At 33.1% G+C, this 23,747-nt stretch overlaps 3 protein-coding genes and 1 pseudogene across 9 annotated transcripts; 1 reads left to right on the top strand and 3 right to left on the bottom strand.

The window, feature by feature from the left end:
* The first annotated feature begins 2,673 nt into the window (after window positions 1–2,673).
* On the top strand, window positions 2,674–5,792 carry LOC107922605 (G2/mitotic-specific cyclin-2). 4 transcript variants are annotated; one of them, XM_016852713.2, is made up of 12 exons: window positions 2,674–2,902; window positions 3,017–3,117; window positions 3,336–3,474; window positions 3,561–3,614; window positions 3,735–3,780; window positions 3,916–4,068; window positions 4,162–4,281; window positions 4,394–4,483; window positions 4,672–4,893; window positions 4,969–5,067; window positions 5,177–5,355; window positions 5,452–5,792. In XM_016852713.2, the coding sequence occupies exons 2-12, from the start codon at window positions 3,069–3,071 to the stop codon at window positions 5,588–5,590; spliced, it is 1,290 nt and encodes a 429-aa protein (XP_016708202.1). In that variant the 5' UTR covers window positions 2,674–2,902; window positions 3,017–3,068; the 3' UTR covers window positions 5,591–5,792. The 4 variants fall into 4 exon arrangements, with proteins under 4 accessions (XP_016708202.1, XP_016708201.1, XP_016708204.1 ...); XM_016852712.2 differs by having other exon boundaries at window positions 2,721–2,803; XM_016852715.2 differs by lacking the exon at window positions 4,162–4,281 and having other exon boundaries at window positions 2,721–2,803.
* Window positions 5,793–6,102: 310 nt separating this feature from the next.
* On the bottom strand, window positions 6,103–9,237 carry LOC107922604 (SEC1 family transport protein SLY1-like; annotated as a pseudogene).
* Window positions 9,238–9,840: 603 nt separating this feature from the next.
* Window positions 9,841–18,324, bottom strand: LOC107922391 (ubiquinone biosynthesis O-methyltransferase, mitochondrial). Of its 2 annotated transcripts, none has more exons than XM_016852409.2 (11): window positions 17,982–18,324; window positions 16,545–16,688; window positions 14,980–15,221; window positions 14,789–14,878; window positions 14,563–14,641; window positions 13,231–13,308; window positions 12,261–12,309; window positions 11,355–11,404; window positions 10,952–11,101; window positions 10,350–10,430; window positions 9,841–10,254 (listed from the first exon to the last, which is right to left on the bottom strand). In XM_016852409.2, the coding sequence occupies exons 3-11, from the start codon at window positions 15,204–15,206 to the stop codon at window positions 10,150–10,152; spliced, it is 909 nt and encodes a 302-aa protein (XP_016707898.1). In that variant the 5' UTR covers window positions 15,207–15,221; window positions 16,545–16,688; window positions 17,982–18,324; the 3' UTR covers window positions 9,841–10,149. The 2 variants fall into 2 exon arrangements, with proteins under 2 accessions (XP_016707898.1, XP_016707899.1); XM_016852410.2 differs by having other exon boundaries at window positions 16,545–16,640; window positions 17,982–18,226.
* An 818-nt stretch (window positions 18,325–19,142) lies between these two features.
* Window positions 19,143–23,533, bottom strand: LOC107922566 (protein LAZ1). Of its 3 annotated transcripts, XM_016852653.2 has the most exons (8): window positions 23,107–23,533; window positions 22,944–23,000; window positions 22,215–22,323; window positions 21,099–21,283; window positions 20,917–21,005; window positions 20,316–20,577; window positions 19,893–20,144; window positions 19,143–19,821 (listed from the first exon to the last, which is right to left on the bottom strand). In XM_016852653.2, the coding sequence occupies exons 1-8, from the start codon at window positions 23,242–23,244 to the stop codon at window positions 19,495–19,497; spliced, it is 1,419 nt and encodes a 472-aa protein (XP_016708142.2). In that variant the 5' UTR covers window positions 23,245–23,533; the 3' UTR covers window positions 19,143–19,494. The 3 variants fall into 3 exon arrangements, with proteins under 3 accessions (XP_016708142.2, XP_016708144.2, XP_040943406.1); XM_016852655.2 differs by lacking the exon at window positions 19,143–19,821 and having other exon boundaries at window positions 19,893–20,178; window positions 23,107–23,525; XM_041087472.1 differs by lacking the exon at window positions 19,143–19,821 and having other exon boundaries at window positions 19,893–20,149; window positions 23,107–23,522.
* Between the last annotated feature and the right edge of the window lie 214 nt (window positions 23,534–23,747).

Below are 23,747 nucleotides of genomic sequence, written 5' to 3'. Positions count from 1 at the left end.
TAAAAACTTAGGTACCACATTAAATAAATTAAAAGTAGAGGTACCACATTAAAACTTTTTTAAAGTAGAGACAAAATTGTGATAAATTAAAAGGTAAAGTAATATGTTGAGTCTCAATTTCGGTGCCATGATACTTAGATTGGATTGCAATCTATAAGATCTTTTAACAATGATAAATATTAGGAATTATTTATCTTACCCTAAAATTTATACCTAAATAAATTTGAAATTTAAATTTAATATCCTCTAATAAATTTTTTTTACGTAATCTATTCATACTTGTTGCTATACAGATCAACAGTTGTGGAATAAGATAGAGTTGAGTGGTTAAATTAGAGGAAGAAGAAAGTCCCCTCCCTTTTAAGATGTCTGTCGACTTTTATTAAATTAGATCGGATCCCGAATCAAATTTAGAGTCGGATTATAGTGATATAACAATACTAAAACAACTACAAATTTAACATCTTTACTTGTTAGTATTATTTAACTTTTTTGCAAAGAATTTTGTTAATTCATGTTATATCCTCATTCACGATTATAGTGTATGAAATATTAATAACAATAAAAATGAGGGTTGTCAATCTAATATTTCTTTTTAAGTTACGTAGAATTGAAATTGAAATTAAAACTTATGCTACAAATATGTGGTCTCGCAAAAAAAAAAAATATTTAGATATTTTATAATTTATGAAATTTTAAATTAATAAAAAATTAATTTAATCTATTAAAAATTATAAAAATATAAACTATTAAAATAATAAAATTATATTTTTATTATTATAATTTAATTCTAAAATTTCTGACTTCGCCTTGTCAACTAAGTCTTATTTTTTGATCTGATTTAAAAATTAATTAAAAAAAAAAAAAAAGGAACGTGGGTGTCCCGAACTACAAGATGCAGAGAAGAAGAAGGGAGGGTGAGGCGATTTGCGTTAGGTAGGTTTGAACGCAAGAAGAAGGGCTGCCTGCACAGTGTTAAGTCCATGAAGCAAACGACAGGGGGCGTGGGTGGGGGATCCTATCCAAGGCTTCTTCCTCATTCTCCCCACCATTTCCGTTGGAATGGGGCCGCCATTAAAACTAAAGTTGGAGCTGAGAATCAAATAATGGTGCCAGCTCATTTTGCCTCTTCCTTTACGTAATATAAGAATATAGAATCAATCAATGAAGTTTACTTCACCTTCATATTTTATTTATATTTCTACACTCATCCCTTCTTAACTCCAATTAATTATCCTTTTCCCCCTTTTTTTTTTTAATGTCAAGTAATTTACGGTAAATTTGAATGAGCGTAACATTTAATTTATTTTTTGACTTATGTTATAATATTTAATATCACTGTAATTATTATTTTTACATTAACTGCAAGTAAACGTATCAATTATCTAAATCTACCTTTAGTATAATATCTCTTGAAGGTTTGATATTTATTTTGTTATCGCTCGACTAATAATTTAGTTGGCTAATTTCCTTTTATGAGTTAAATAAAATGTTTATTTTAGAAAAAAATTATTACAAGATTTGGAACATAAATTACATAATAATAACTGTAGTATTCTTACACGATTTAATAATTCTTAGTAATGAATTTTTATTATTTGCAAGTGTTTTAAGACTTGCATATTATATTTTAACTAACAATATTTTAGACATTTTTTTGTTCCTCTAAATTCTAATCTCATAAATTTGTTGAACAACGCAACAATAAAATTACTTAATTCAATTTAAAAAAAAAATATTTTAACATTTTATTTATTTTTTCGTCTCTTTTAGTTTTTGAACATATATATTTTTTGTTAAATCATTCAAACTGGATGAAAAAGTTAACGATAACTTTGCTAACATAACATGTCAACATTTAATTAAAATTTTTAAAATATTTTTATACTTTTTTTAATAATTTAATGATTTTTTTATTTTTCTGCATTTTTAAAATTTAATTAAATGCTTATGTGTCATCCACGTTTATGCCACGTCGGCAAAGTAAAAAAAAAAGAAAAACGTTAAATTTTCCATCTATTTTGAGATGATTTAACAAAAAATGCTAGTTCAAAAGCTAAAAGATGTGAAAAATCAAATGGGAGCTAAAATGATTTTTTTAATAAAATTAGAAAGCCAAATAAATAATTATGCGAAATTAAACCAATCCAAAAATCATATTATTGGTTTAATCCAGGGATTCAATTAAATTGAATTATCGATCTCATTCAACGGAATTTAGATTGGAATCAGATGAGACTTTTGATAAATTTGGTGAAGTTGGACTTAAATAATAAATATGTTTTTATTTAGTTTTAATTTTATAAATATAAAAATAAAAACAATAATTTTTCTAATTCATTATATTAAAAACATTTTCGAACCTTAAAAGACACGAGGGGCCGAGTGAACCAAAAGTCCAAAACCCAGATATTGCCATAAAGTATAGGGACCTATCTCAAACATGAACATAGTAAAGGGACGAAAGTGATAATTTGACAAAAACCGACTTCTCAGCTCTTTTATAGTGGAGAAGAGCGGAAGCAGGGCTCGATATTAAGCTCCTGGGTTCGATCCAGACCCCACATAGCCGAAAAGGCTTTTAACAACGTGGCGTAATTTTAATAGTCCAATGAACCATCGTGACTTTTTTTTTCAATTTTATTTACATCCAACGGTAACCATTTACTAGCCGTTGAGGTTTCAAATAAAAAGAAGGATTAATGTGCAAAAGCACACCCCACTTGTTGGTTCTTTCCTAATTCTTTTCCTTTCCTTTTCATCAAACAGAGATAAAGAGAGATACAAGGCTTAATCACTGGGGGTTTGTCTCGTCTCCCCTTCTTTTTTGTTTTCAATATCAAAATTAAGGATTTGTTTTAGTTTGAAAAATTCATGATTTTACAGTTTCGTTTAAGTGGAGGTGATCAAGTTAGCTTAGTTTTCTTTATTTTTTCTTCCATTTAATTCTTTTAGAAAATGGGTGTTTTTTTCCAATCAATCTAAAGTTTGTTTGATATTCTTGGTTCTCTTGAAGGGTCTTGGAAGTGGGGTTTTTTAGTCTTAAAGAAAAACAAAAGAACAAAAGAATGAGAAGATCAAAGGAGAACAATCCAGGTTCAATTGCAGCACCAAATGGTAAGTCTCTTTTATCATATGATCAGTCCTGACTAAGTCCAGAGTGGAGTTAGGTCGGATCCCATTTGTAGGTTCAAATTCTCTCAATGCAGGAACTCGAGACCTTGCATAAGGGACATCGAGCTCCTTGCTACTCTACACTACCTGTACACTTGTTCCATTTTTCATGAATATTTTTTTCCCTTTTGTTCTTATTGGAATCTTTTGTAAACTGAAAGATGGGCTAAGAATGGGTGGTGCCAAGATGGTAAAGGACATGGAACAAAATCAAAGAAGGGCATTGAGTAGCATCAATCAGAACATTATAGGAGCTTCACTCCACCACTCTGGTGTGGTTAATAAAAGAGAACTTCCAGGGTACTTTCGACTGTCAAAATTCCAAGCTCCATTATTACAGTTTTCTTTGTACATCTTGGGATTGACTTGAGTTGTGTCTTACACAGGAAAGATGAATTTTGCAATAAGAAATCAGCTCTGGAACAAAGATCAGACACTAGGTTCTATCTAGTTGGCTCTTTGTTTTTTGCTTTTCTGTCCTTTATGCTTTGACCTCTTTGGTTTTTTTTTTTGGGTAAATTTTGCTTCAAAAACTTAAAATTTCTTTTTTATATGTTTAGGAGTTTGGCTGTTCAAAGGGTTAGCAACCAGCATCACTTCCTAGAAGTACTATCTACACTGACCACATATTGTGGAAGCTTTATGATTTCCATTAAACTATTTGTTAAGCAACTTCAAATCACTGTAGAAACCAAAACCATAGGAAACTAAATAGAAATTGTTGGATTGAATGTATTGTAGGACGCTAAGAACCAAAGTGAGTTGACAGTGAAGCCCGGTGGTCTAGACGATTTCGAAATCGTTGATGTGGAACAGTGTGGGGAGGGTAATGATGTTACACTCCCTATGTTTGTGAAACACACAGAGGCAGTCTTAGATGAAACTGATGAAATGGTATGTGTATTTATTAACTATTGAAAATGGTTATTTTTTGGGAAGGCAAAGCAGCATGATTACTACATCATCTTTATATTGAACAATATATAGGACATTGAAATGGAAGATATGGAGAACTCTATCATTGATATTGACTGCAGTGATTCTAAAGATCCACTTGCAGTTGTTGAGTATGTAGATGATATCTATGCTTACTACAAGAAAACTGAGGTAAGCTTTGATTTAAATTTGCCAATGAGGCAATTTATGGCAGAGTAGGTGGAGAAACATTCTTTGGAATTATTGGTCTTTTGAGTTACTTATTTAGGGTTCATTTGTGCAGGTTTCTTCCTGTGTTTCTCCAAATTACATGGACAGGCAATTTGACATCAATGAGAAGATGAGGGCCATCCTCATTGATTGGCTCATTGAGGTATGGTCTAACCTTAGTTTGTTTTCTTTTTCCTCAAGGCAATTAGGGTGCAGCAATCAAGAATATACTTTGCATGCAGTAGAACTGTCTCATTGGAAAGATGTGCTACTACTATTGACTTGAAAAATTTGTACTTAATTGTTGTTCAAAGTATGTCTAGAGATTACTAACAATATCATTTTGAGCAGGTTCACTACAAATTTGATCTTATGGAAGAAACATTGTTCCTTACAATCAATCTCATAGACAGATTCTTAGAGCGTTGCACTGTGATCCGAAAGAAGCTTCAATTGGTTGGCATGACAGCCATGTTATTAGCATGCAAGTATGAGGAAGTTTCTGTCCCAATAGTGGAGGACTTTGTTCTGATTTCAGATAAAGCATATACGAGGAAGGATGTTCTAGATATGGTAATTTCCTACAGCAGTCCTGTATTTTCCTTGCATTTCTCTAGACATATTTAATAGTAATCTCTATGTTTCTAGGAGAAATTAATGGTGAACACTTTACAATTCCACATGTCCGTGCCAACCCCATATGTTTTCATGAGGAGATTTCTCAAGGCAGCCCAATCTGAGAAAAAGGTAGATAATTCATAATGGATTACTGTTTGTTAAACCTTTTTTGTTAGTTAAGCCTCACACAAGAAAAAAAAAACTGATAAGATATATACATTACCCTGTGGCATACCAGCTTGAATTTCTCTCGTTCTTCCTGATTGAGTTGTGCATGGTTGAATATGAAATGCTCAAGTTTCAGCCATCTCTGCTAGTTGCTGCAGCAATTTACACAGCACAGTGTAGTCTTTTCCGGTTCAAGAACTGGACAAAGACCAGTGAGTGGCATACTAAATACACAGAAGATCAGCTGTTGTAAGTTATTATATTTGGATTGCTAGGCTTTCCTAGCTTTATTTGACCTTTGTGTAGAACACTAATGAAGGATGCTTTTGTCATGCATGTCAACAGGGAATGTTCAAAGTTGATGGTTACTTACCATCAGAAAGCAGGATCCGGAAAACTCAAGGGAGTACATAGAAAGTATAGTTCATACAAGTTTGGATATGCAGCAAAAACTGAACCAGCACTATTTCTCCTAGATCCCTGACACAACTGCTTGATGACAGTTCATGGGTTGACTATTTTTTAAGTATCTAATCTCGACTAAGGAATTTCCAGTTGCAAAATTTAGCAACACCTAGAAACAGAAGACGAGTTCTTTTTATATCATATGTTCATACTCTGTGTTCTGTTATTTTGGTCTTGTATATTGGAGACTAATCTTTGAAAATCATTCGTGTTACTCTTAATTGCCTTCAAATTTAATTTGTGACTTACATTTTTGCATAATAAATTCAAACATAAAAGGAGTCTAAAGGATACTGTGAATTGATTCTGTGATTTCTTCTCCTTGTCAGAAGAGAAATATAATCAGTGATTTGCTAATCTAGCGCTGATATATTGTTTGAGAATATAAATTATTGTCGTGTCCAAAAATGGATCCAATCCAGTAATCAAAATTTATTGCCATAACCATGAGCATGTGCATTCACACCACCAATCAGGAAAGAAATTACACAAATGAATCATGTTAATGGAACAAAAATATATGTTCTCCTAGTTAGTTGAAGGTTCAAATCACGATTGAAACCAGCAAGAAAAAATAAGGCATGGGTGCTCAGATAATCACCTTCGGATCTGCGTTTACTTGGTAACATGGCATGTTATCTCCATTTTGCATGATGCTGCCTTCTTTATGCACTTGACCAGCGAATTGTAGGCTCTGCAAATTAAACAACAGGCTGCATTAATGGCTTGCTGAAGAAGTAGCAACAGAATTGCCCAATCCCATCTTCTGCCCCAACAGTGAGAGTTGCTCAACAAACTCCATTCCGGTTAAAATTTCTATTGTTCCATATATAATATGCTTGACAGGTTGCTGATGCTGGACAAGGTCTTACAAGCTGCCATACTCCCCTAAATTTCCACCACCAATCATGAACACAATAGCTTCTTTAAAGGGTCCTTTCAGATGGCTACTACTAGTTCCAGAGCTCGATTTAGGGGCACGAGGATCAAATACAAGGTAAGAATCAATTTCAGGGTTTGGTTTCCCCTCCATCAATGCTTCCACAGTCCTGGTCAAAGCCAACTGTCTATCACTAGATAATAGGTTCTTCACACCTGCCGTGACCGCACTAATTGACTGGCCATAGAGCTTCTCAGCCCAATCAACAATATTATTTCTACTAGCAGAATTTGCAGACGCCAATGAAACATTCAATGACTTGATCTTCTTTACATACCGAAATGCACTTGTATTAACCTCAGATTCTACTATTGCTGCTTCCACTGCTTCTGCTTCTGCTGGATTAATGGTTTCAGAAGAGATAATATACTTATAGCAAAACGCAGCTTATCCATCTTGGTACCTTTTCCCTTAAGTACAGCCAGCAACTCATTTCGGTCAATGCCACCTCTCAGCATCATATCATTCTCCTTCTTTACATAAGAGTCAAGAGATCTCTCCTTTATTTCACCCAAGAGCACTGTTGCAATGTTTGTGTGTTTATCAATGACCTGCTTCCGTTCGGTCAGTTCAGGCAGGGAGTTCACTGCATTCATTAAGTGCTTCGTGTTCCCAATCAAGTCTGTCCCGTCAAACTCTGCTCCTGCAGTCCCACCAGTTCTATTCACCTCATCAACATCTTTCTTATATGTGTTCAACTGGGTTTCAATCTCAACAGCAACTTCAGGGAATTCCAATGATCCATTTGCCATCCAAAATGGGTCTGACCTATCCAGCTCGTATGATTTCATTCTACCTTTCTCTCCTGGCACACTCAACCTATTAAGCTTCAATCTAAGAATATCATGTACAAGTGGGCGGTACCTAAAATCATGTTATATGGCAGCCGACAACTCGAAGTTCCTATCAAACATACACAAAATCGGACGCTGAAATGAGCTCACAAAACTCCCACTTTCAGAAAACAAATTGTTCTTTGACAACAAATGATCCCTCAACTTCTGATCCAATGCCGAAGCAACCATCTCTGCCGGTCCACTGCGCAGGCATCTTATTATGGGAACCACAGCCAGTGTAGCCAAAACACAAAATAATCCACTAACAATCCTCTCTATAATATCCTCGATCTCTTTATCCCCTGCTGATGGATCATTCAATTGCACATACGTAGACTTCTGGGACAATGAGAACAAATTATCCTCCAATAACATGAATTCCAAATACTGATCATAAACCTTCGAAATCTTATGGATTGAATCTGAATTCAAAGTCCCAGAAGCCAGATCCTCCAAAAGCGGCCTTGGTATAGACGCAGAGAAATTCAAATGGAAACTATCATAGAGAGAACGCGAAGCATCGGCTACGATTCTCTGGATATTAGATTGATTAGGCTGAACAAAGTAGACAGCTGGTACATCATGGACAGGTTTTCGATCTTTGTCAATAAGGAAGTATAGTGTAACACCGTGTTTTCGAAGATCCTTGACATGTATCAAAGGGGACAGTATATTCTGACAAAATTTGTCATAAATCAAAATCTTGTAAACCTCATCATTAGCAGTTCCAGTGGAATTCACAGGTTGATTCAGATTAAGCATTCGGATTATACATTCTGTAAAAGCAAACCAAAACAGCCAATACGATCAAAGCTCCAAAATGACAGATCAAATTCAACCGCCCAGTAAAGGAAGAATCAGACAAAACTAAATCCGAAAGGTTATAAAATTTAACAAAACAATCGGTAGAATAACGCTACTTTTATAGATTCACATTCAAAGAACATATCAAAGTTAACAAAATTGTAACAGGGTCAAAATGAGAGTTCGATGCAACTGCATTTACATGAAATCTAGAAAGAGAAACGGAATGGGGGTACTGGTAATTTAGGGGAAACGGAAGAAGAGAGATCAAAACAGAAAATTACCTGTTTGTTTCTGGTGAAGATTGAGAGCCATAGGAGACTGGAAAACTGAGCTCTTTGAGTACAAGTCTCAATTTTGTTGCATTCATTTGGTGATATCTTATTTTGTCAATATGACATTCATGTGGATTGGAGTTGATCGATCTATAATTTATCATTGATACATTGATTAATCTTTGTCTCACTTTGATTAATTAATTTGTTTTTTTTGTTTTATATTTTTTGATTGTCATGCTTCATTGGTATATTTTTTACAAGATTTGTCGGTTGATAATAAGTTAAATGTTTATGCGATTGAAAGATTCGTAAATTAATTGAAATATAAGTGAAAATTGATTTAGATTAAGTAGAAGTGATGTTTAGTTTAATAGAAATATTAAAGGGAAAGTGCCGAAGGGTTAATTGAAATCGTATGAAGCTTACTCTTGTCTTTAGTAATGAAAGAAACATTCTTGCGATATAACCTAAGTTTATGCACTGCTTGTCTTACAGTCATAGAGGTATGAAGTTAGGAAGAAGGGGTGCAGGACCTTTCGCCACTAGTAGCCATGACTGTGAGTAAAATTTCTAATCCAAAAAGTAGCACTGTTTCGACACAAACATCATTTTTTTTTGTAACTGATGGTAACAAAGCATGTTAAGGAACCATCAGTTGTTACTACAAGCATTCTTAGGTAACTTGTGTGAAAGAACTACCCTTACCTCTGATCCCAACTTCATCGCTTTAGACGAGCAGGTGCTAGGAAATTCAATCTAGTATCCCTTTATGCTTCCTCAGTGGAATGTGATTGTTTGTCTGGTAAGTTGTGCCACTTTAAATGATTTATTGACACGAAAACAAACCCCAAAGAAAAAAAGCAGCAAAAGAATAAAATATGTCACAAAAAAAAACAATGCATATATAATATTTTGTATAAATTACGATTAAGTGACTACAAATGAAGAGAAAATCTCTATTTATAGTTAGATTTCTCTAAATTCAACGGTTTATACTGAATTACAATCTATACATTTAAACATTTCACTAATCACTAAAGCTTCAAGTAGATGAATTTTTTTATATTTTCCATGAATGGAGTCAACTCATTAGTTGACATCCATAAAATATTCCGCGAGAACATTCGTCGTGAGCTTTCATCCACCGGTGACACTTGCCAAAGATGTTTTCACCTACATTCTTTGATTTGATTCAATGTCAAACCATTGTAGCATCTTATATGCGTAAGATAGATTGCGAGAGTCCAAGCAACCTTTTTAATCCATCTCTATAAATCTTAATTCCTAAAACATAGGCTGCTTCTATCGAATCTTTCATGGAAAATCGAGCCGTTCTAGTCTACAACATAGTTATATTGTTTTCCATCATTAAAATGTCATGGACTTTAAATATTAGCTTGACACAAGGAAATCCACCAAGATCTGAATATTTGAATATTTGAATATTTCCTTATAGTCGCATGTTTATTGTTAAATACTCAAAACATTACAAACAAAATCGAAAGTTTGACAATACAACAAATCAAAAAATAAAGATACATTAGAGAACTCCAACCATGTGATTTAATTAAAAAAAAAAACCTTCATTATGCGCATACCATCTTTCAAAAAGGGAGAGTGGGCGCACTAGATGTGTGCCTCATCAAATGAGGCTCACTCAAAACGAATTTGCGGCGCTACGTTGTTCCAGTCTGGCACACCTCAACAACCCTATTCTTCATTACTTTTCTTTAGTACCATAAGCAATAAAATTTACACTAATATCATCCGATAGTGACCATCTCCCTGTTAAAGGGTTGTACACAAATCCCGCCATCTCTTTCACCTATTCACCCAACAATTCAGCAGCGCAGAGGTTAGTCATAACGCACAATGGTTAGTTCAGTTTCAGATATCAAAGGGATTGCTTGGTTTGCTTACATCAACCCCTGCACGTTTTAGAATCATGGTGAGTTCTTCTGGGGTCAAGAAACTCGACCATTGATGTGTACCTTTAGGTAGCTGCATAGAATCAACAGACATTATGAGTTACAAAGCATATCTTAGAACTAACTGTTTTTTAAAATTATAAAAAAAGGAATGGTTTCTATTTTCTTTTTGGAGGTAATAGCTTTGTCTTAGCTAGTTTCAGGGACAATAGCTACACATGTATTCACATGTCAGTTTCTCCTTACAATGCTAATCTGTTTCAATACAAGGTCCCTTACATGATTTGAAGGACACTGAATCCAAGTTCTGAACAATACTATTTCATTGGAATTTTATATTTGTAATATTGTGTAGACAAAACTTCAAACCCATGTTCAACATTTTAGCCTATGAATTAAAAAATGTAGATGTGAAAAAGCATGGAAATAAGATCCCAATTAGATCAAATTTCAAACAAGATGTGAATACGAAAAGAAATCCTAAAAGTAAGGGTTAAATCTCTACAAGGCATTTGTATAGAACAGATACATAATTACATATCGAAATAGAAAAATAAATAAAGTGTTGGTACTTAAAAGATGACAGAATCATACCCACTGTAGCAGGTACTCTGCTGCAACAATGGCAGTTGCATATGATCTCATAGAGCGGTTAATTGTTGAAACAACAGTCGCTCCTTCATGAGCAGTTAATGCTGAGAGAGACTTGCAGAATTCAGCAGCATCTGCTACGTGCTCAATCACCTTAAGTAAAAGTTAATAATTTACCAAAAAAAAGCAACAAAATTTACAACGAAAAGTATATAAAGAATTAGCAAATGACCAAGGTGTGTGAAACCCTAGATAACTTGAATCTTGAATAGTCCATAAAAATGCTCTTAGCAGTAATGAGTGCATCATTATTACACCAAAATAAAAAATGTAGCAGTCTTTAAACAACCAATAGAGACAAATGGAGGGAGTGAGAGAGAGACGTAGTTGTCCAAAGAGTGCATACCTCTAAAGCAATCACTGCATCAAACTTTCTCTGCTCTTCAACCAGCTTTTCTGTTCATGAAAATGTATCCACGTAAGCTATCACTAAAAATAAACAACAAAAAAACTCAGGAAAGGACAGAAAACTCAAAGAGTTCAGTATGATTGTTTAACCAATCCAAATTGTCAATGTTGTGACAGTTATCAAAGTTCACCAATCAATTATAGTGGCAAGCATTTATAGATACAAAAGAACATATATCCATCACAGACATCAAGAAGAAAATGGTTATGATTTCAATTGTCTTCAATATCTTTCATATGAAAAGAGGGGAAAAAGAAGTTACCAAAGAGTTCAGTAATAGCTGTATTTATAGGTTTCACACAGAAAATATGTAGTAAGAGGGGAAGAGAGCGCTGAAGAGATCACATTGATGGAATACTGATCCCAAGAAATCTAATGTTCACCACTAACCAAAGAAATTTATTACAGTTCTGGTAAATTTGAGTAAAAAAACCCGGCTACAGAAAACTCAGCTAGCATTTATCCTTTTTTCAATTGTAAATTTTTCAGGTTATTTGCTCCGACAGTTTATCCAACAACATCAAGTTACTAGTAGAGGGCTACTTTGAGAGAATTTTACATATGGCAGTTCTATCATATGATGATTTTATTTCCATGAGAACTACTACTAAATTTGGCTGCATGTTCTCATTCACATTTCAACCCGATTCAGTGTCAGAGACGCAGCCCAACTAGTAGTTTGTCCTGATGTCCTCCACATCCACATTCCACTCATCCAGAAACGTCACCATCTCAAAAGGTTTAAAAGTTTGAAAAAGAACAGAAAGCAACGCTCATTTAACTAATTATAGATCTAGATTAGCAGAGAGATTAACCTACAGAAGAATTAAGCTTAGAATGTACCTGCTGTTGTACAACAGTATTCAATAGTTGAAGTTGTTGGATCCAAATTCTGTAGAGGAAGTTATATCATAAAATCCAAGTTCAAGTCTAGAACACAATAATATGAATGAGTTACAGGCACTCAGAACTGTAAACTTTTAGACTTGTAATTCGGTGCAATAGTATTCAGGTACAAAAGATTCATCTTAAAAAATTTGTAGCAGGAAGCAAATATATATAAATGATAACATATGCCAAATTATTGCTGGAAAGAGAACTCAAGTCACACTCTGCTTGCTTAAGAAGTAACAGTTCTAAGAGGGAGGCTTTCAAATGATGGGTCCAGCTATTTATTTCAAAAGAAACCAAATGAATGATAGGAATGAATGAATGAAAGACACAGATAGACAAGGTAGGAAACCATTAATTTGTTTAGGATGATTTTATAAATTGAAAATAACTTGGAAAATATTTCAGATATTGTGGAAAAGCTAGAATGATTTGATTATTGAGTATAAACCTGTTGCTTAAAACTTGAAGACTTCTTTACATGAAAAATACTCAACATATATCCACTCACCTACCTAACTAGCTAGTTGTGCCACGGTAGAACCAGTTAAGAGCTTTCCATTTCAAGAAGTTTTCATATAAAGTAAGTCATGCCTGATAAAGTAACAGAATCTTATATGACCTTATTCTTTCAAAGACAAGTAGAAAGCCTTGAGACAACACAATATCTTCAAAACCATAGACCTAAAATGGAGTTATCATTAAATAAGCAAATAATAATCTTTTCTTACAACCCCATGTACAGTTATAACTAAAATCAACCTAAGATGTAGACATGCTCAGGCTAACATGAATGGAAGAAATAATGCTCCAAAAACTGGAATATTTCTAGTAATAAGAAAATTATGAAAGACTACACTTGCATGTACAAAAAATAACACCATCAACATATCATGAAATGGTTGAAAAGAAAATAACATACAGCATGAAGACGGGCAATCTTGATGTTTTTCTCTATTGCATCAATTCCAGTGACAGTTGCTCCCATTCGAGCCAGCGGCTGAGAAGATAAAGGAACATTATAGATACCAACAAAATAGCAGATCTAACTTTAGAAGTTTGTACCAATGTCTACTAGGAGAAAAAAGCAAAAAGGGAAAAAGGAAAGAAAGAAAAAACAGACAAAAGTGGAATGAAGCATCATAGGCCATAGCATCCATTAATAAATATATGAAATTTAAAAAGGTTATTTTCCTACTCAGATGCTTGATGTTTTCGTAAGTAGATGGAACTATCTGAAATTCTGCACAAACTCCTCAAAAGAATATAAATTTAAAAGGAAAATGAAAAAAAGCATTTAGATCAATATTTCTTGAACCTTAACACAGTCAAATCAAATATAATAGCTACAAAAAGAATATTCTTTTCTGATAACACCTGAAAATATATAGTAGGTTTCCCAGTCATCTTTATGGTTTCCATGTTACCTCTTTGGGGATAATGTCCAAATACCTAACTTCACTAAGAGTAAAAAAAAAATGCTTTTGATCTTTTATTGCATGGAATTAAAGACCGTGGACTTCATTTGACTATAATGAGAACCTTGACATTACAAAATATTACACATCTGTTGGATGATTTATGTATCCATAGAAAAAGTGTTTCTAAACTTAGTTGAGTTGGATGACAAATACTATAGAGATGCTGTTTTAATAGTTTTTGAATTGAATTATATTCAGCCATTTTTAAATTTAATAGGTATAATTACATTGGAAAAAGAAAAACTTGCCTTAGTTCCACGTAGTAAAAGATCACTAGCTTATTTGGGTATTAACCTTTTCTTTTTCCCAAATTAGTTGACCAATCAACCATTTCCACTGCTCTATGCCCAAGCTCGTCTTGATCCTCAATAGTTGACCAAGTGCAAATTTAAAAGACAATAGAGAACCTCATAATATCATATTGTTATAGGGTTATGCTAACCGATTCTTCCATAGATTTCCTGAAATCTAGATTACCAATGAATGGAAGTAATGTAAAACAGTCAAATGCCTAAAGAGGATTAATTGCTTACAGTAGCCCATTCAATAAAAAGGCACTAAACACTAGATTTTCAAGAAATCTTAAGTAACAAATAGAGATGTCATTTAATGAGAATGCCAACAAGATTTTATGTGAGTGCTCGTTGGAGCTTTTCAATGAACAAGGCAGGGACCAACTAGAAATTGATGCTCTTCCAGATTTAATAATGTTAAGCATGAAAGAATATTAAGTATAAGAAAAATGAATTCCAGTGGCAGACATGTGTAAATACCTCTGACAGAATACCACCACCGCAACCGACATCGATAAACCTTAGTCCTTCAAAGGGCCTAGCAGAGAGAGGATCCTTTCTACAATAACAAACATGCACAAACGAATGCAATTAGGGATTAAATTGAAAAATCCATAAATGTTGAAATCAGTATTCCAAAACACAGTTACCAAACAAGTTCAGTTAGTAAAAGATTCTGTCTTTTTGAAACACAAGTGATATATACCGGAAATGTCGACAAAGAGTAGAGCGTAAAAAAGCGAGCCTGGTAGGATTCATTTTATGCAATGGTTTAAATGGTCCTTCAGAATCCCACCTGCACATAATAAAAAAGTTAAAAAAAAAAGAAGCAACATCTTAGAGCATTTCAAAGTCTTTGTTGAATAGAACTGAAATAATCCCAAATTATTTTCAGACCAAGTATCGGCAATTGCAGAGAACTTGGCAAGTTCAGGTTCCTTCAACGAAGAGGGAGCTGAAGAAGCCTTTTCGAACTTGTTAGATTCAGGGCCAACATTGTTTTGAGGTCCAGAAACAGAAACAGGGTGTTCAGAAGGTAAAGCAGAGAAGAACCGAGCATTGGAAAGGTTTCTTGGAAGGGAAAGGAACCACCGACGTTGGGCTAGGAACATTGAAGAAGCCATTACAAAAATAGGTATCTGCAGGAGCCAGGAAGAGAGGCTTAGGGTCTAGGGTATAAGTTAGACATTTAACTTCAATTAGTAGGCTAGCCAACTAGGATCAAGCCCATGAATTTTTATGTTTATATATATTTCCAAATAAGAATATTGAAAAAAATAAAAACAAAAAGTCCAAATTTTTTATGCTACTTTAAAAAATAATAAAGGCCTAATTGCAAATTTTGCTCTTAACATTTGACTGTTTTGTAAATTTCGCACTGATTCTTTTTTTTCCCTATTGCCACCTTAATCTTTTAATCTTTATCAAATAAATCAGGATTAGATGTGGCAGCTAGTTGACTAATGCTTTTAATCTTTATCAAATAAATCAGAATTAGATGTGGCAGTTAGTTGACCAATGGTCAATGATATTTGCTGATGTACATGCACTAAAATGCAGACCGGACTATTTTATCATATATGCCACATCAATAAATTATTTAAAAATTATAATTTTTATAAAAAGATTCAAAAAATGTGAAAAATTCTGTAAATTAAATAAAAAAGAAAATTTATAAAATTTTAGAAATTCCTAGTTTTTATAAACGTACTTTCAAATTAAAAAATATTTTATAAAAACCAAAAATCAGGGAAAATCTAAATATTACAGAAAATTCCACCAGATCTGGAAGCTGATATGATAGGTGATTAGATACTAATTTTTAATCTACTTAGGTAATTAGATATATGTATATACAGATAAAGAGAAATATATACAATCAAGTCTTACTTGCTTTGTTTTTTTTTTTTTTTGCTTCATATTTTTACTTTAGTTGATGTGGCAAACTAATTTGTAGCCGATAAGATTGGATCAATATTAAATTCAATTCTTAACCTTAATGGTATTTTTTCCCTACATTCCTATATTTTCCTATGATCCTAAAACAAAATCAAACCTTCTTGATCTTAAAAACTGACAAGAATTTCTTCATTATTACATCATAAAAACAGCATGCCTCAATTTTTTAATTAAAGCATAACCGGAAGATTTAAAATTTGTTAAATTTAAAGAGCAAAATCACAAACAATAACAAAAAATTGGAAAAGCATCCTCCTTTAGGAGGCAAATCTTTATTGAACAAAAATAATACCTATAGATCCAATATAACAAATTATTAAATATAATGCAAACCAAACAAACTAAAAAAAAAAGACAGCATACCTAGATATAATTCTGGAATGAGGAAACAATTAAAAAGGAGCCAAATTTATAAAAAGGGTATCTCTGATTTTGCTCATGAACCACAAAAAAACTAAATTTACTATTAAAAAAACAACCCAAAATAAATTAAAACAACCAACCTTTCAGATTCTGCTCACTATTCTTCTGTCTTCTTCTTCAATTGACAAAAGGACTTGCTTTTATAATTTCAAACTAAGTTGAATCTTGATACATATCTGGAAAAAAGTTTCTTAATCTTCGTTCCATATATCAACCATGGAAAACTGATATGAAACATAATTAGATACTGATTGATTAAAGTTTTGGTCTTTAAATTGCAGTCGTAATAATACTAACAAAGTAAACAATTAATATTTCAGGGAAGCTAGAGAGAGACTTTATTCAACGATGGTGAAAGCGAAAATTTCAGAATGAATTCTCAAGTCAAATCAGGACTGCCAAGAAGGTTGAAAATAATTCAAAATTAAAAATAATCGAAATTAAAATAGGAGTTGATTGAGTGAGTGAATAAGGCATTAAAAGTAATACAAAATTAAAATTACCACTCCAAGGTTGAAAATAATTCAAAAGTAAAAATGATCCAAAATTAAAGTAGGAATTGATTGGTTGAGTGATTAAAAGGGCGGTCCTAACTGAATGAAGTGAGGTTGAGTAAAAGCCATTTGCTTGAGAACAATTTGGCGATTGGAACTTGAACTGGGATTGGGATCTTAGGGCACTGATAACATACTGTATAGTACTAATCATAAAAAAATTACAGAAAAAATTCAAGGCCCTGATGGTCACTCCCTATGCGCTCTACTACAGGAAAGCTAGCCTGGTTGATCACTACATGCTAAGAAGCAAGTCCCGACTAACCAAGTAAATCAGGGCTAGACTGAAACTGACCAGAAATTGCAATCTTCTTTCACAGACTACAGACTAGTGATAGTTAAAAGAACAAAAAAATATATATATATCATGATAACATTTTTTGAAACAAATTACATCTGTAATTAGATTGATAAGAAAACATTATCTTACATCTAATTTGAAACATATAACTACTCAGTGTCTGCGAATATGTATACACCAAAACAGCATTCAAAGTAGAAACTATGTTAGCAGAACAAGTTGAAAATAATTAGTGACAGATTAACACGCTGACAAGCACATTACAACGCTCAAAAACATGACATGGTTTGAGTGAAAATTATCAGAAAGTGGAGCCAACTGTAGCTGAACATGCTAAAACTCCATCAGTAGCCCAAGTTGGGAGCTATACTTTATGATAAACACTGCAACCTGCAGTCCATGTTAAAAAGAGTATAGAACCAAACTAAATAAATAGTCTTGATTTTGGCTCAAACCATCTTGATTCCCAATCAAAATCGAAATCAAAACCCAGTAAACTCATCTCCCCTTTTAAAAAATCCCAAACGATATCAGTAAAAACCCTAAACCCAAACTGATTTTAAGCACGAGTGAATGATATTGAGAGTATGTACTCAAAAATCCAGTCAATACCGAAGCTGATAGAGGAAAGGAAGCAATTAAAGAACTCAAACTAATCTTACCAACATTCTTCGCTTTCTTTGGGTTCTCACTAGTTGCTACCTTTGATTTCGACAAACCTTCACGTATTGCTTCAGCTTGGGGAGAACAGAATTTTTTAGTAGGGAGACAACCCCTTTTTCCTCTTTTATTTTTTCCCTAAAATAAAATGAACTAAAAACTTCAATAAAAAATCATTTTCCATCGTTATTTTTTGCCTAAATTACTGATAATAAGTCGTTTTTTCGAAAAGTTGGGAAAATCGGTTTATTTGGCGAATATAACTTTTTTCTTTAGCATATATGGTTAATTTAGTTTTATTTTTTATACAATTAGGATTAGATTAAAACTCCCAAACATGAGTGTATTAAGATCTTACATATATATATATATAATTGTGTATGGGAAGTTTTAAACATTGGTACTCAGAACATAAGTCCTCTGTTTTTGCTAACTAAATCAAAATCCCTTCATTAACATTTTTAAATTTAAAAAATTACAAAGATTTAATTTCTCAAAATTAAAATATAATGATTAAATTTTAAACAGATAATTAGGACAAATTAGTGCATAATTTGTGAATATCAAATTAAGAGATTAAAAAAAAACCCAAACTATGAAACAGCAATGGTAATCAACAGCACGGATTAAAGATATATAATGTTTTAAATTTTTTTTTATAATTTTTCTATAATTTTTTATTTTTTATAAAATTTTTACTGTTTAAATATGGTTTATTTATTCGGGAAATTTTATATTTTTTAAATGATAATGTATTACCATGAGTCAATTATTCAAATCGGATTTATTGGTAAAGTTTACAAACAAACTAAATCTAGACCGATTTATATAATTGGGCATGATGTATTTTAAATCTGAGTACTTAAATAAAAAATCTTTACTTTTGTCATCTATACCAAAGTCTATTGATAATTATTTATTATATAATAAAAATATAAGTATATTTATAATAATTTAAAAAATATTAGATATTAAGTCTTGGTTGAATTAAAGTATTCCCCAAAGGAGGCATTGAAATTTCTAAGAACTTGGTTTCAACCTTTACTTTTCTTGATTGTATAAACTATAGATCATTTGGGCACTTTTTAGCCTTTCCTAGCTTGAGATATACATTAAAAACAGTTTCAAGAAATATGGAAGAAAACGATGATCCATGTGGAAAATGATCTCAAATACCGTACATATATATTCAGAGCCAGAATACAAAACAGCTGTTAATGTGTTTATAACTCTCTTTTTTCCCTGGGCAATGATTTCCAGACATTACTCAAGCTTGATTCGACCTGAAAACACTTGCCTAGACGGACTATAAATAGAACAATGGTTCTAAAATTTCAGGAAAGTGAAAGAAAAAAAAAAGTTCTTCAACCGCCTTAGGCAGAAAATAATGAATGCTGTTAGGCATGTGAAGCAAGCTAGCAGTCCAGAAACTAAGAGTAGGAGATGACTATATTTTAAGCCATCACAAGGTGTGTTTGTAGTTCATCATATAACCACAATAATTCATATAAGCTTTTAATCCTTTGTGACCCATCTACGGCCCCTAATAAGATATCCGCCAGAGTTTAGATAGCAGCTACTGTCTCCACTTTCCGCACTGGTAGTGCTTCCTGATTTTTTACAATGTTTCTTTCCCCTTGCTACCGCACTATCACTCATGCTCCCAGTTAAGAGGGGATCGTCTATTCCACGAATTACCCTCGGTTCGGCAGTGGCAATGCAACTATCATCCTTTGTCTTTCTCCGGTCTTTGATCTTGTGCAGCTTCTCATTGAACTTGGTAATCCCCTTCTCAACTGGCTCAACTGCTTGGTTTACAGTAAATTTTACATCATTTACGATCTGCAAAACAAAAGAGCAGTTTCAACAATAGTAATAATGTCCACTAATCTCCATTTACAAAGTGGCCTTACATATTCACCACCACCAATGAATACGTCCTTCACACTTTCTTTTATGGTCATTCCACTTCGAGCCTCTATGTCAGGCTGCGGTAAGCGTAGTTTTGTGGGTCGCTCACTTTCCCTAATCTCATCAGGATCCGGAGCGCAATCAACACATGCATAGTCTCCAAGGACTGAAACACTTCCAGGAATGGGATCTCCCATTAGCTCATATGGTTTGGAAGGGAAAACGTATAGGTGAACAACAGAAGCAATGCCCATCTGCGCTGGAGGAATACCATGACATGTCAAAGTTCTGTATTAGAATTTGCAAGCTGTTTGAGATTACATACGGATAGGTAAATCTTCTGCTTATTTATTACATAGTTGCATTTCATATCATAAATCGAAGTACGAACTAGAAGAAATACATTGGTGATTGAAGACATCTACCTCTATACAAATGATGAAGTCTTGGACACTTGACTTCAGATGCAAGCCTTCGGTAACTGGATGTCTAAACAGATCAAGAGCATAAAAAAGGGCAATCGCCACACCTTGCCACCAAGTCAAAAATACAATTGATTTAAAAGTCAAAAACTTGGCCAATGGTTTTATGGGTGCCAGTTCATCCTTTGTAACAGTATAAAATTGAACTAAACAATAAAAAGCCCATGTTTGACTGAAATTGAGAACCACTGCCATATAAGGATATCTGCACAATCAGGAAACAAATTGCCAAGATAATGAGAAATTTCTTAAGAGGGGCCATTCAAATATTTCTGTTTCAGTAATGAATGTTCACCATTTTCAATGCAACAATGGAATACCAGAATATTTTAAACACAAACTTGGGCTCACAAGTGAAACAACATCATAAGTTTAGGTTTTAGGTGGCTTGTTGCTTAACGGGTGAAGCACCAAAAGAGGCATCCATGTGGATCACAATCTTTTAGAATTACTTTCTTCTAACCAGAAAAAAAGGTCTTTCTACTGATAAATCACACAAAATCCTCAATATCACCAGCAACATTCTACATTAAGATCATCTTACCCACATTCCCAGTTGAATTCTCCTTCACAATACACACCAAAAGCTTCAAGAATTACTGCTAAAAGAGCAGTCAATATCTTGATTATCATCTGTTAAGGAAGCATACAAATCTATTAAAAAAGGAAACCAACAACAAAATAAAAAATAAGTATTTCAGTTTCTTCAAGCTAAAGAGAACTTACATATTGAACAATGCCGAACTTGACAACTTGGTAAAACCATCGACCAAGTTTCCATGGTTTTAGGAAATATTTCATAGGAAATGGGTGCTTAATAGTTCCTTTTTCACAACTGTGTCCCAATAGTGGAGTTTTAGAACTTGCACGTCCCAGTCTTCTCATGAAAGCAATTGTCCTCTCTTCCCCACCTTAAAGCAGAAATTGAAGGAAAGATTCCAAAAAGAAAATAAATTTTCTCAACATCAGCCACAACTATAAACAATATTAACGCCGAAAAATGAAGAGCATTAGAAAATAAAAGGGAGAAGAACAATGCAAAATGAAATATTTAAAATTAACTTGTGCTGTCAAAGCACAAAAAACTATTTCTGCACTTTGACGCGTGTCCTGTGAGATAGAGTTTTGAAAAATCCATAAACCATAAATTCATATATCTTGACTAGCTTTAATTTATGAATTCTGACAAATAGATCCATAATGTCAAATACATGAAGAGAAAAAAAGCATGTATAAATAAGTTTAACATAAGTTCAGAACTATCCATTCTTCTTTCAAATCTCTTTAATGAAATATTTACAGTACCCCTTTTTTCAATGGCTATGCATCTTAATGCATGTTGTTTCAAATGTTTGTCATCAATAACTCAATGCAAGACATTGCTAGCACCAAATAACTTTAAAACTAAAACCAGTCGTTGGCTAGTAACTGAAACAGCCTATGGCCACCATGTAGAACATGCAATGTCGAGCCTTGAGCTGGTCATCAATGCTAAAGGGAAGAGCTGCAAATCACATCCTGTACCTTGCTTACTAACAAAAAGTAGTGCATATTCCTTTTAGTACATTAAGGGGAATTATGATTATGGTATGTTAGACATCAAAAGAACCTATATATTCTAAAACAGTAAAGATATGAAAAAGCGAAGTGTTGAAATGACTATTCAATGACATTGAAAATAATATTTGGGTGTCCAAAATTCAGATTCAAGGGCATAAGCAAAGCAAATAACGACAATGTCACCACAGAAACTGTAAACTAAATGAAATATCATGCAAGGCTGATCCAGAGATAAGAAATAAAATCTTTATTTGAAGTTCAAGGTCTTTGAAGTGAACATACCCAAGCAAGCAACAAGGTATCTTCCAAAGCAATACATCGCAAATGATTCATAGCAATCACGTAGTATCGAACAATCAACACTAATTGATGGATGCACCAATGATACAAACTGTTAAAATAATCCAAGTTAGTAAGACTGAAAATAACATATAATTACACCAGATGCATGGTGCAAAATTAACATGTTGCATGCTGTGCCAAAACTATACTCAAAACTTAAATAGTAACCTAGGTTGAATATAGGTCAATTTTTTTATGAACAAACGTATCCAACTAACAACCACACCTTTCAATGTAGATTAACTTCATAGCTTCAAATAAGCATGTTAGCAATATCAGATCAGACTGTTAAAGAGTCATAAAAGAAGTCATAGGAGTCTAACAACAAAAATTCCCACTGCAAGCATCTTTAGAAGCAAAAGTTTCCAGCATTGATCATAAAACATTTAGCTAGTGAATTCACTCAGACATGCATTCCATTATACCGCCAAAGGACCAACTATCACCTAACGGTCCAGAAAATGGAGCAACAATAAACAACAATTTCAAGCATTGTAAAAATTTTAATTTATAATGATTTTAGCCTTACATTATTAGAGACTCTTATTTTAATCAAACAATATAGAAGAAATTAATGCAAAACACTAGGAGTGTCACGATCTAAAATTACATAAAATATGTATTTGTAAGATTCAAATGCTTCCATTCAACTAATACAAATAAACTCACTGATTCTATAGAATAGCAAGGAACCATAAGAACAACTCCGATCAAGAACTTTTGCTCCTGTCAATCCAAGAACACAGAATTTTTTTTTTAAAGAAAAAGCAAAACCAAATAAGAAAAAAAATGAAATTTTCAATTAGAAAAAAAGAAAAACACAAAAACTTACCTCAGGATTCTTGTATGAAGAAAGGTGCTCGAAAATAAGAAACAACGAAAGGGAAATTGTTATGACTGAAAAAACTCCAGCAACAAAAGTCGCCCAAATGGGAGGCGAATAGCCCAATAGGTAATCTGTAATCTTCATCTGCCACTACACTTTCTCTCAATTTGATGATAATCAGCATAATTCATTTAAAATAAAAATGTTAGAAATCAAAGAACGATCATCGCCTTTTCCATTTAATTCAAAAAAGGAAGGTTTTAATTGAAATGAAACGGAAATTTGAAAGCACAAGAAAAAGCTTTGATCGATTGAACATTGGGGGCCAAAAACGCCAAAAGTGAGTCGAGACTCAGAATGAGAGATGAAGCTTTGGCACGGACCCCTCACGTGTTCATGTTCTAACCATTATCCGTTACTTTACTTTAATGCCTCTTCTCTTTTTGCCAAATGTAAATGCCTCTTTAGAATTTAGAGAATTTCGACTTTTCACCTATGTTTCAAAAATTGGGCTGGTGTTCGATTCAATTTGATTGATTGGATAGATGGTCCAATAACAATTGATTAATTATATAAGTTCATATAAAATTTTAAAAATATTATAAAAAATTATTTGAAAAGTATATTGATGGATACTAAAATTGATT

Source organism: Gossypium hirsutum, chromosome D01 (genome assembly GCF_007990345.1).
Source record: "Gossypium hirsutum isolate 1008001.06 chromosome D01, Gossypium_hirsutum_v2.1, whole genome shotgun sequence".
Classification (NCBI taxonomy): domain Eukaryota; kingdom Viridiplantae; phylum Streptophyta; class Magnoliopsida; order Malvales; family Malvaceae; genus Gossypium; species Gossypium hirsutum.
Note: the sequence above shows the minus strand (reverse complement) of the source record. Positions and strands in the feature narration are given on the sequence as shown.

Bases quoted from the DNA above. Each gene is read 5' to 3' on its own strand.
- LOC107922605 (XM_016852713.2), top strand. From the start codon at position 3,069: ATGAGAAGATCAAAGGAGAACAATCCAGGTTCAATTGCAGCACCAAAT. The intron at 4,484-4,671 runs GTATGGTCTAAC...CATTTTGAGCAG, and splicing joins TCATTGATTGGCTCATTGAG to GTTCACTACAAATTTGATCT. The intron at 5,068-5,176 runs GTAGATAATTCA...GTGGCATACCAG, and splicing joins CAGCCCAATCTGAGAAAAAG to CTTGAATTTCTCTCGTTCTT.
- LOC107922391 (XM_016852409.2), bottom strand. From the start codon at position 15,206: ATGGCTTCTTCAATGTTCCTAGCCCAACGTCGGTGGTTCCTTTCCCTT. The intron at 13,309-14,562 runs GTATTTACACAT...TTATCTTCTCAG, and splicing joins GTGGTGGTATTCTGTCAGAG to CCGCTGGCTCGAATGGGAGC. The intron at 10,255-10,349 runs GTAAGCAAACCA...TTGGGTGAATAG, and splicing joins TAAAACGTGCAGGGGTTGAT to GTGAAAGAGATGGCGGGATT.
- LOC107922566 (XM_016852653.2), bottom strand. From the start codon at position 23,244: ATGAAGATTACAGATTACCTATTGGGCTATTCGCCTCCCATTTGGGCG. The intron at 23,001-23,106 runs GTAAGTTTTTGT...TTGGATTGACAG, and splicing joins CTTCATACAAGAATCCTGAG to GAGCAAAAGTTCTTGATCGG. The intron at 20,145-20,315 runs GTAGATGTCTTC...CCTCCAGCGCAG, and splicing joins ACTTCATCATTTGTATAGAG to ATGGGCATTGCTTCTGTTGT.